The following is a 12,371-nucleotide window of genomic DNA, read 5'->3' as shown; positions in this document are numbered from 1 at the left end:
ACAGTTCAATGTACATAACAAATCAGTCAACAGTGTCTTTATAGGTAGAACAAAGCTCTTCAGAAACACAAGTTGTTAATACTTTTCAAATCACACTGGGTGAGCAGCTGTAAAACACGCATACATACACACAGTTCAATGGAGGGGGCCGAATACTTGTTCCCAATCCCCCTGTAAGGTTATGCCTTTTAAAGGATATAAATCTCATTTAGATTATACGGTTTATAAATGTTAAGACGCCTAAACTACTCATGTTTAGGAATGAGCATCATAATGTATGAACTGCACATTCTGGTAAATATCGGGTTGCTCGGAATCATAGGATAGTGGCTAAAGACAAATCGCCAAGTTAATAGCCGTGCAGAAGGACCAAGCTGAGGAAGATGATGCTGAAACGTGCTAAACATTGCAGACTTCCAAGCAAGATAAAAAGTTGAAAATGTGCGGAGTTGTCAAGATAGTGAGTACGTACAGGCCCTGAACATTTCTGATTAGGGGGGCGGGTGGGGGTCAAGGAATGAGAATATCAAATCCAGATAACAAGAGAACTTGCGTGAGAAGCCTATAAAGAATTTTGGTTTAAAACTTGAATTTCTAAAAGGGGACGTGAAGGGAGAGAGAGAGAGAGAGTGAAAGTCAAGCAACCATCCTAAGGTTACGACCTCTATCCCAAGCAAAAGACGGGTGTTATTGTTTTCGAATTTGTAACATTATTGCTTAAACATTGCGTATGTGGAGACTTGGTTGAATTCAATAAAGGATTTTTCCCAACCAATCGGTGTCAAATCACAATAATCCATTTTCTACCCCTCACCTTCGGCACTCATTTCCTTGTATTCCCAAAGGAAAACACAAGGAGGTGAATGCGGAGGCTTCTCCACCCAGGACAAATGGTCAATAACACCTCAAAAGATCCCGAGCAAAGACTTAAAGCCCTGATTTCAACGGAGCCCGCCCTGGTAAGAATGGGGGGCGAGGAGGAGGTGGGTGGAGATGGCCGGGTTGGCCTCTGTCTCCTGCTTTACATTCCGCCATTCATTTACATGAAGCGAAACGCTTCATTGAGGTGAAATGCTCCTGTAAAGAAGTGGCCAATTCCAATGCCAGATTTACACTCAGGATTTTTAAAAAAAAACAATCCCCCTCCTAAAAATGAGGGGAGAGATGTGTTGAAAGTGTGTGAAGGATATGTTGGAAGAGATGTGTGATGCATCGACTGCACACGTACAACAGCCCATTCCAGCGAAAGTTTCAGTCGAACTCCACCCAATTTCACACCCACCTCACTCTGAGGCCACTTTTGAGTTTTGACCGATTACCCAATGCCTCATTATCAAGGGGCTGGCTGCAGGACACGAAACATGCATCCCAATAGAACTCAAGCTGGAGATCTCCCTTATCAACAACATGCATTTTTTAAAAATATTTTAACTCGCTGGCAAGGCTAGCTTGAACTTGGTGCCTTGTAGAGTCAGCCACATTCACAGAATTTTAACGGCCCATCGTGTCTGCACATTGTTGCAGGTCTGGAGTTACATGTAGGCCAGGCCAGGTAAGGACGGCAGATTTCCTCCCCCAAGGGACATTAGTAAACCAGATGGGTTTTTACAACAATTGACAATGGTTTCCTGGTGACTACTACTGAAACTAGCTTTTAACTCCAGTTGCCAGGGTGGGAATTGAACCCAGGCCCCCAAAAGCATTAATCTGGGCCTCTGGATTACTAATCGAGTGATATTACCACTACACCACTGTCTCCCCCTTCAAGATTCTGAAGGGGCTTGACAGGGTGGACACTATGAGGTTGTTTTCCCTGGCTGGGGAAATCGAATTTCAGGATAAGGGGACCCATCACTTAGGACTGAGGTGAGGAGAAATTTCTTCACTCAGAGGATTTGGAATTCTCTGCCCCAAAGGGTCAGTGGTGGAGCACCCACAACTATATTGAAGATAGGGATAGGCAGATTGTTGATCCCTCAGGAAATCAAGAGATATGGGGAGCCAGCAGGGAAGCGGGGTTGAAGCTCAAGATCACCATGATTGTATTGAATGGCGGGACAGGCTCGACAGGCCATATGGTCTGTCTTGTGCTCTATAAATGTAGTAAGACATTCAAGGCAGCTCACAGGATTGTAAATTCAACACTGAGCCATATAAGGAGATATTTGGACAGATGACCAATGGTGGATCATCGAAAATCAGGGATGTGCAAGAAGCCAGAACTGGAGGAATGCAAAGGGGAGGGTTGCAGGGCTGGAGATGCTCACAGCCCTAGGAAGGAGCAATGCTATGGAAGGCAATGAAAACACGGTCGAGTATTTTAAATGAGGCTCAAACAGACTCTCATTGATTTAGGGGACACAGTTTAAAAATAAGGGGTCTCCTATTTAAGGTGGAGATGAGAAGAATTTTTTTCTCAGAGGGCGGTGAATCTTTGGAACTCTCTTCCCCAGAGAGCAGTGGTTGTAGGGTCAATGAATATTTTTAAACTCTTTCGAGTTATCAACAGTCACAGATTGCAACTCTTTCGAGTACAATCACAGTTCTTGGTTTTTCCAGGAGTGGGACATGAACCCACAACCCTCTGATTCAAAGGCGAGGGTGCTATGAACTGAGCCACAGCTGACACCTCATGAATATTTTTAAGGCAGACGTAGATGGATTCTTGACTAACAAGGGAGTCAAAAGTTAATGGGGGTAGGCAGAATGTGGAGTTGAGGCCACAATCAGATCGGCCATGATCTTATTGAATGGCAGAGCAGGTTCAAGGGGCCAAATGATCTATTCCTGCCCCTAATTCATATTCATATGTTCGTATGTCCTCACCAACCCATTCCAAGGTGAATTTTAATCTAACCCCACCTGATGGGAAACTTAAGGCCTTGAAGACCAATGTTGATTTCAAATTCTGCCCAATTTCTCAGAATTAGTGGCTACAGAAGCCAATCATTTACAGTGTGGACAGGGGTGATGGGTGAACTGGACTTGGTGATTGGGTTGCAAGCACATATTAGGAAGACGCCCACTGGCAAAGACAAGGCTCTGGGCAGCCAGTGCTAGCCCCCTTTCAAAATATCTCCCACCTCTTTGTTTGTGTTAACTGGATGGGATAAGGTTGTTGATCCCATTTTGGAGGTTATTACTGTTTTGTTAATGTCAGGTGATTAAAGTGACAATTGATTCCTCTCTTGTGCTCAATAAGGAGTTAAATCAGGCATGCTGCAAAACAGGCAATGGACCTAAATGAACTCTGTTCTGGATTACGTTAATATGAGAGCTCATTAATCCATAGAAGAAACTCCGTCTGCATCACTGAACTCCATATCCGATGTTGCTGCTTCTGGGCTTAGGTTTGCATTGAAGCTGGGCTGATTTGTCAAAATGATTTTCTGTTTAAGTCTGTTATGTGTATTTCAAGTTCACATCACTGGATCCTAGCATAAGCTCGATGTTTTACTGATTTTGTGAAAGAAAACAGCAGCTATACAACCAAAATTAAACTAATACCACACAACGCCCTTGTGCTTAAAATTTAATTGGAGGTTTATAATCAAAAAGGACATGAAGCACACAACAACAATCTCAGATTAAAAATAAACAGCAGTATCATGGGTTGAATTTGTTGCAAACAGGCATTGAGCAGAAAGTGTATTAAAGAAGCATTTATAATCCAATTAAAGTCAATCACGTGAATATATATTTTATAATTCAGACCTCCAAACTGATGTGATTGTAACCACTGCAAGTATTGAAAGAGAAGTGATAATGTGCTCATCTAATAATCAGCTGCTGGAGAAAACTCATTTAGAAGAGAAAACAGGAATAGAAACTGTCACATTATTATGGGCTGTTTTCACAAATGTGCACCTTGTTGCTTGTGAAAAATTGGAAACTTTTAATTTCAAAATCTCACTAAACTGCAGTTTACAATGCGCCTGTATACAAGCATTTGGTTCAGTAATTAAGTAATATTAAAACTACATACCAAAAGTATGCAACATACTGTGATTAATACTGGAATATGTAAATACTGAAATATACACCAGTTTTATAATTGGATGTATTTAAATATTTAATGTTCTTTAGATCAATATGCTCAATAATTAACACCTATACTTAATAATGAAACACGAATCATTGTTTGCCATGATTCTTTTTTATGTATAGCTGAAACTAATCGACAATTTGAAATGTCTTTCAGTTTTGTCTATCTTGTTATTTTAACCATGAAAATGCTAAAAAAAAAAAATTCCTGACCCTTTACAATAAACATTCTTTTCTTATTTGGCACAGTTCTGATCTCACCAAGATTTGATGGGCAGTTTTTAAAAAATAAAATAAAATATATGCACACAGTGGACTCTGTTGTTAAAGACCAGCAAGGGACCGGCGCAATCATGTTCAAACAATCGCTGCCCCAAGCACCTGGCACCAACTGTGTGTTTATTTTAACAAAAGGCAACAAAATTAGACATTTTACAGCTGTCCATCCGGTTGCTGATGCTGTACTCACTGTTTCTGAATTGGTTTCCTCCGTTTTCTGCCCGCATACATACACTCGCCGAGCGGAATCATGGCTTTTGAGACCTGCCAACAGTTACAGGTGCTACTTTAGTCACTCGAGTTCAGTCCACTTCACTCTGTGCCATCGCAACCCTTTATTATATTGTTCTCTAACTGATGCATGTACGGCATTAGTGTCACATCAAACTAATTGTTCCTTCCTTTAGTCTCCACGTCAGGTTAGCAACATGATAGGAAGTATAAATAAACCTTTTAAACTTTTCATTGTTGCTTTAAAAGAGAAAGTTAATACTATCTAGCCTGAATCGAGTCTATGAGTTGTCCAGGGCAACAGCCAATCTCTATTCAATCCTATGTATATCTTATCTATGATAAAGAGTTGGTTATAAAACCCATATTACATACATGTCACATTCTCGCAGCATTAACACAGAATTCCTGGTTTTACCTGTAAGTTGCTGCTAGTATCTATTTCCCCCGACTCTGAAACTGACCATCTCCTGGGTGTAATCGACATACCTGTCCCAACGCGCGACCTTTGGCGGAGCTTCGAGCTGTGAATATACTGCACAACACAGGGACAGTACGGGTTGCTGTCACAATGCCACCTCTCGCTCACCAGTTGACACTAAACGCATACATACAGAAACAATCCGCCAACATGGGTCTAAAAGTTGGTGCTGATCATCATTAGATTGGAATATGTAGCCCCGAGTGATGGTTTTGCCGCACTAAATAACCCAACCAAGCAATGCTCACTTCCTTATATTTCAGGTGCCGGATCCCTTTCAATGTCATCAGAAGCTTTGCACGCAATGTCATCCAAAACACTAACCAGAGTCGTGAGTGGAGAGAGAGCCCTCAAACTCACTCATCAGCGCGCACACACACACAGCACTGGGGCCGAACACACCAAAACATTGAAACAATTAGACAACAACTATACACCCGGTTTATCTCTTGCTGTCTCCGCAGACTTGCACATTTGAACATTTCTAATGTTATTTGATGGTTTTCGGCTCCGGGTTTGGATCGATGCCAATTACTCGTACGTCTTTCTAATTAAAAGGGAAAGTTCACAGCTTTATTCGTGGAGTTTTATTGTGGTAGGGTGGAAAGGCGGTCTGTACTGCAGTGGTATTAATTGGTTAATCAAGGTTACTCGTGAAATGGCTAGACATAGAATTATTAAAGGAAAAAGACCTGTAAAATTCCTTACAGACCCGGCAAGTCATATGGTTAACGCATAATGGTTACTATAACCCTACTTTTGGGAATATTCACCACATTAACGTCATTGACTGATAATCCCTTGAACACTCAACAATCCGCATTAAAGTGACAATCAGGTGAAAGCTGCCATGACATGTTTTCTTGGATTTATACCACATCCAGATTGAACGTCCGAATTAGTAAAGTTTGTAATAATTTCTGTTTTATGCAAAATGATTTGGAATTTTCTTTTTGCTGCAGTTATCTGGCTTTTGCTGATTAGTTGATTGCTGAGCAGCTCTACCTCACCCACCTACTCTGATTTGTCACACTGCTTGTCCAACATCCAGTATTGGATGAGCAGAAATTTCCTCCAATTAAATATTGGAAAGTTGGAAGCCGTTGTATTCAGTCCATTCTCACAAACTCGGTCCACAATCATTATTGCCGTCCCTCTCCCTCTAACCACAATCGGAGGTTAAACTGGACTGTTTGCAACCTCAGCCCCCTACTTACGAACATACGACTTGCAAAATATGAGCAGAAGTAGGCTATTCGGCCCCTCGCGCCTGCTCCACCATTTGATAAAATCATGGCTGATCTGTTTGTGTTTCGAATTCCACATTCTCATCTATCCCCGATAATCTTTGATTCCCTTGCCTAACATGAAGCTATTTACCTCCGCCTTAAAAATATTCAATGAAGCCCCCTTCTGAAGCCGAGAGTTCCAAAGTCCCACAACCCTCAGAAATAAATTATCATCTCTGTCCTAAAAAGTGACACCTAATTTTAAAACAGTGCCCCCTAGTTCAGGACTCACCCACAAGAGGAAACATCCTTTCCATGTCCACCTTGTTAAAATCTTATACACTTCAATCAATTCACCCCTCACTCTTCTAAACTCCAGTGGAAACAAGCCAAGTTTGTCCAGCCTTTCCTCTTAACCCAGAACTGAACTTCTGACTCCATATTCATTCTTTCACCAAGACTGCCAACTTCCACCCCTGCCTCAACTCTGCTGCTGAAACCTTCATTCACAACTTTGTTACCTCCAAGCTGCACAATGCCAGTCATCCCCTGGCCAGCTTCTATCCTCTGTAAGCTTGAGCTTAACCCAAACTCTGATGTCCATATCCTAACTCACACCGAGTACTGTTCACCCATTACCCCTGTGATCGCTGACCTACATTAATTCCAAATCTGGCATCATATCAATTTTAAAATTCCCACCTGTATGTCCAATTCCCCCACCTCCAACCCCATGGCCTTACTTCTCCCCATTTGTAACCTCCCCAACCCACCAGAATCTGTGCTCCTCCTATTCTGGCCTGTTGTGCATGCTCGATTTGAATTGCTGCACTATTGAACTTCACTCATCACAGCCCTAATCACTGGACTTTCCCTCAAACTACCCACCTACCTTTGTCCTTTCAAGTTGATTCCTAAAACCTACCTCACTGATCAAGCTTTTGACTGCCTGTCCTAATACCTTATGTGGCTCAGCATCAAATGTTGTCTGGTTACAATCCTTTGAGGTGCCTTGGTATGTTTTTACTGTGTTAAAGGCACTATATAAATGCAAGTCATTTTTGATTAAGCATTACTGCTGCAGAGAATCAACAATCTATCTGGTCACATTCAACACAGCAAGTGAAAGTGTTTAAAATTGGGCAAAAAGTTCAAGAACCATTCACATTAAATAACCTTTTTTTAAAAAAAAGAATGAAGTCACAGGGAAAATGGAAAAGCAACTAAAATTTTCTATTTCTAATACCTGATTGATTGAAGCTGGTTTCTTGATGCAATTAAGTCAGAGCCCTCATGTTCCTTATAGGGGAAACTGGAGAATACCACCCTCTACTGGGCATATCCCTTAGTGCAATTCCAAAACAATTTGGGGCAGGTTCTAATTAAGATGAATAGTTATGTAAACTATTTTGTCATTTTTCTTTGGTTACAATAATCTGGCTAACATGTTCCCTTCCCAAAGTCAATTGTAATTCCCATTCATCTAAGCTTTGAGTACAAACCAGAGGTTGAATCTGCGATCTATGTGCTCTGTATCAGTCCCACGAGATAATTATGGATGAGACGCACCATTTAACTCATCTTTTCCATCTATTCAGAGAGTGATGCTAAGATTACAACATTGGGTTGTTTCTAAATAATTCCAGGGTTTTTGCTTCCACTACACTATCTGGAAGTTAATTTCACATGTCGATTGCTCTGTGTGAGTTAGAATTTCCTGACAAATTGCCATTTGTGAGTTTGAGTCAATGCCTCCTTATTCCATACCTGCAGTTTTATTTAAAGTAAAAAAGCTGACACTGAACCAAAGGAGATAGATAGAGTTAAAGTCAATATCAACCGTGTCCTAATTGAATGGCAGAACAGGTACAAGGGGCTGAATAGTTTACTTCTGCTTCCATGTCTTACATTAATTGTAAACTTGCCACAATATACTCAGTACATCATGGTGGTGTGTGAGCTTTACTGAGTGGCACTGGTAGTGGTTTGCATTCCTCTGTTGTGTTGGTGCCTGATTTCTACCTGTAAAAATGTTTGGTTACCAAATTATATATTTTTTTATGGATGATGCAGTGGCCCACCATCTGAGAGTTAACCTGCTAGAACACAAGTGAAAAGGGATGCAGATACAGACTGATAATTTCCAATATGTCTTTTCACAAACATGGTCAGAAGTGAGAGAAGAGAAAGGGAAAATCCAGAGGAATATCACAGCCAGGTCTCTCCTGCACAGTGCCAACCTTTTGCTTTACAGCGTCATTAGGATTGATGTAACTTACCATACTTATTTCACTAGCACCACCCAGCCCCTGTTACTTCTACCATAGGAACAGGAGTAGGTTGTTCAGTCCCTTGAGCCTGTTACACTATTTAGTGAGATCAAGGCTTAACTGTACCTTAATATCATCCACCTGCCTTTGGTTCTGTATCTTTTTGGCTGCGACTTTTGAAAAAATAAGAGCTATTTGGCAGTATTGCAGAAACATGTGCCTCGTTATCTCTGAAAAGATGCTAACAACCTCTGTGGGCTGCAGAGACCAAATTCAAAGGGAATTATACAAAGGGTATTTGCATTTCATAAGCCAGGCCTGGCCAACCAGAGCTGATTCATCCATCAGGACAAAGGACCCTGCAACCTCCCATTTAGACTTAATGGTTGGAACATTAACAATCTTAGGAACCCAGACAAAGGGATATACACTCTTTGTCAAAGCCAAAGTGGAGACGTGGGATCATGTGACATGAGCCCCTAGCTGGTGAAACCTGTAATATTGTCTTGTGGAGCTACAAAGCTCAGTCAGCCATCTTTTCATCTACCAAGCTGCAGCAGCACAGAAAAGGGGCTCTGTCCAGGTTTGAATGCCTGGTCCCATCTACACTGTTTCTACTGGAACTACTAGACCTTTTGTACCATCGCCTACAAGGCTGATTCATCTCTGCATGCCTATCTCATCATGGAAGTCATCTCTTCTGGAAAAGTGAAGGATCCAGCATCAGTTTTCAGCCTGCCGACCTCTGTGAAGGAATACACCATTAGATCTTTGATTCTGGACACACGTAAAACAATAATTCTTTTCTCTGTGGTCTTTGCTCTGCAAATCTTTTTTTTCTTTCTCCCTCTTCACTGTATGAATGCACAGAGGGCTACATAGCACCACCCGCCCCAATGTTTTGAGTGTGTGCAAATAAACTAACTCTTTGAGCTCATCCTATCATGAGTTTGCTGCGGGGTTTTTAGTAGAAATTGGATCACTCCAAAACTGAACAGTTGGGAAATGCGTCACCACTTATGAAGGGGAAAATCAAGATCAAAACACCTTTCTGTTTACAGATGGGTGGTGAGAGGAGAAATCAGGGCTGTTTGATTTAAACCCCCTCCTGTCCATGAGAAAAATCGATAATTGAATAAGCATCTATTCCTTTTTGAACCTGAACCTGTACCTATTGTACCTATTACATCTTAGTGATGTATAGAGATCACTAAATCTCTTTGGACCTCCACCGTTTTTTTTCATTGTTTAGATAATACCCAAATACTCAAACATTTTTGATTCTAAGTGGATGACTTTATAATTACCTGCATTGAAATCCATCTGTCCCAGTTCTGCCAACTTACTTAATCTATCAATAGCTCTTTGTAATTTTATGCTCCCACCTACACCATTAATCTTTGTGACATTTGCAAATTTGGATGTACGACTCTCTGTTGAGTTATCTAGTGACTAGTTGAGGCGCTAGCAAAGATTCTGATCACTTCCTTCTAGGAATTCTCCACTGCAGAGAGCTGTGGAGGCTGGGTCATTGAATATATTCAAGGCCAAGTTAGACAGACTTTTGACCTACAAGAGAGTCAAGAGTTATGGGAGCAGGTAGAAAAGTGGAGTTGAGACCACAGTCAGATCCGCCATGATCTTTTGAATGGTGGAGCAGGCACAAGGGGCTGAATGGCCTCCTCCTTCTTCTATTTGTTCTTAATCAAGTACACACCTATTATCCCTACTCTTCTACTGCCTAAACAATTTCCTAAATCAGGTCAATCATTTGCCTTCAATTTCATGAGCTTTAGATTTAGTTAGCAGTCTCTTGTGAAATGCCTTCTGAAAGTTGATATAAACTATTTTCATAGACACTCCCCTGTCTACCACTTTTTCAATCACATTAATTGGACATGTCCTACCTGTTTGTTATAGGACTATATAGCCTCCTTCTAATCAGCTCAAAATGCACAGTCACTGTCCTTAACTATATATTCCAATAACTTTCCTACAACAGACATTAGACTGTTGATGTTAGGTCAATACTTTCCTGGCTTTTCTCTCTCGCCTTTCTAATTGTGCAATTTTCCAACTGAAAGGGACAATTTCTGATGTAAGTAAGCTTTGGAAGGTTATTGAAGGAGGAAGAGAAAAGCAAGATTATGGGAACTCTACTTCCATGTTCTGTACCAAGTTACTTCAGCAGTTACTGGGGCAACAGATCATGTGGACATGACATCAGAACATGATTAGAAATGATACAACCACATTTATAATAAGATATTAAATAAACTAATCAAATTCCTATAGGATCAAACCCCTGATCCAGACAGATTACAGCCACACATTTTAAATAATCTAGAGAAGAGACAGCAGAGGTGCTATTACACATGTTTAATGATTCATTAGAAAAAGATGCAATAACAGGGGGCTGGCAGACAGATAACATTAAGGGAGATAGAGTTTACCATGGAACTACAGACCAATTAGTTTAACATTGGTGACAAGAAAAACAATGGAATCCCTACTGAAAAAACAGAAAAAAACATTTAGAATAAAAGCATAATGAGTATTTAGTATAGATTTCAATGGGGGAACTAATTGAATTCTTTGAAATGGTAACAAAACACAAGAGTGATTTAGTAGATGTTATTTATATAGATTTCAAAAGCACCTTTAATAAGATGCCACATAAAGACTTTTGACTAACATCAGTACAACCTGTGTTAGGGGACAAGTAACAGAATAGATAGCTAGCTAGCTGCAAGACAGCAAGCAGAGTAGGAGGTAGAAGGTTATTCAGAATGGTGGAAAATGGGGTCCCACAAGGATTAGTGCTGAAACCACTCATAAAAATACATCCCCTACTCATCATTGTGATTCAGATACAGACACCAAGAGCTGCTCCAGCTCTCTGCTGCCCTTGAAACAGACTAGATTGGGCCAATCAGGGCTGAGGGAGAGTTTTGAATTTGGTAAGTGCCAGTGACACCCACATTCCAAGAACAGTTAAAAAACAAATGTGAATGGGATTCTGGGCTGTATAGAATAGGGCACGGGATACAAATCTGCACTGAACAGGCCACGAGTTGAGCTATTATTTGCAGCTTTAGGCTTCCAATTGTAGAAAAGGTTGTGACTTAATGCTCAGATTAGGACCATTACCGGGCCTGGCACAAGAATCTTGCGTTTTACATTATATATCGGCAATAAATAGGACCACTGAGGAAAGACCTGGGGAATATGAAGGGGTTGACATCAGGGGAATATGAAGGGGTATTTATCATTATTAAGTATGACAAACACAGCCAGCTGATGGAGGTGGTTGTACTTAAGGCTGACAATAAATGAATTGGAGGATCAGCCCTCATTACACCTGGAACACGCTTGGGCTATTGGTCCCGTGATTGGCGCTTGTCAAATTCATACCTCTCGTCTCTTGATTGGCCCAATTTAGTCTGTTTCAAGCGGAGTAGGGAGAGTTGGAGAGGCTGTATCTGACTCAATCACAATGGTGAGAAGAGGGTTTTTTAAAAAATTGTGTTTTTTATCCAAAATGGAATCCAGTAAGTTGGAGTAATAAAAGTGTAACTTCTAAAATTAACTGTAGTGGGAAGTTTGAAAGCGTCGGGTTGATAAAGTGCGGGGACTGCATAACCAATTGTAAATGGTTATTGATGGAAGTATAGTACAGGAGCCTGTTGTACAAACTATAACGTAATAGTAGAGGAGTGGGCTTTTACTAGGGCCAGAAAGCTGTGCTGCATTTATATTCACCTTGTGAACTTGTCCACTAATGGTTTCAACCGTCAGATCCATATCTTGCAATGAATTTCAAGTTTGACTCCAAGT

At 40.9% G+C, this 12,371-nt stretch overlaps 1 protein-coding gene across 2 annotated transcripts in view; it reads right to left on the bottom strand.

Annotated features, from left to right (window-relative positions):
- Positions 1–4,629, bottom strand: part of ahrra (aryl-hydrocarbon receptor repressor a) — a 210,339-nt gene extending 205,710 nt beyond the window's left edge. The window contains exon 1 of one of the 2 annotated variants that reach the window (XM_078539415.1): positions 4,514–4,629. In XM_078539415.1, coding sequence (XP_078395541.1) covers positions 4,514–4,575 — 62 coding nt within the window. In that variant the 5' untranslated portion in view covers positions 4,576–4,629. The remainder of the gene's footprint in view (positions 1–4,513) is intronic. The other variant, XM_078539416.1, reaches the window with a different exon arrangement.
- Between the last annotated feature and the right edge of the window lie 7,742 nt (positions 4,630–12,371).

This window comes from Cetorhinus maximus, chromosome 3 (assembly GCF_964194155.1).
Source record: "Cetorhinus maximus chromosome 3, sCetMax3.hap1.1, whole genome shotgun sequence".
Taxonomy (NCBI): domain Eukaryota; kingdom Metazoa; phylum Chordata; class Chondrichthyes; order Lamniformes; family Cetorhinidae; genus Cetorhinus; species Cetorhinus maximus.
The sequence above is the reverse complement of the archived record's forward strand: the minus strand, read 5'-3'. Positions and strand labels throughout refer to the sequence as shown.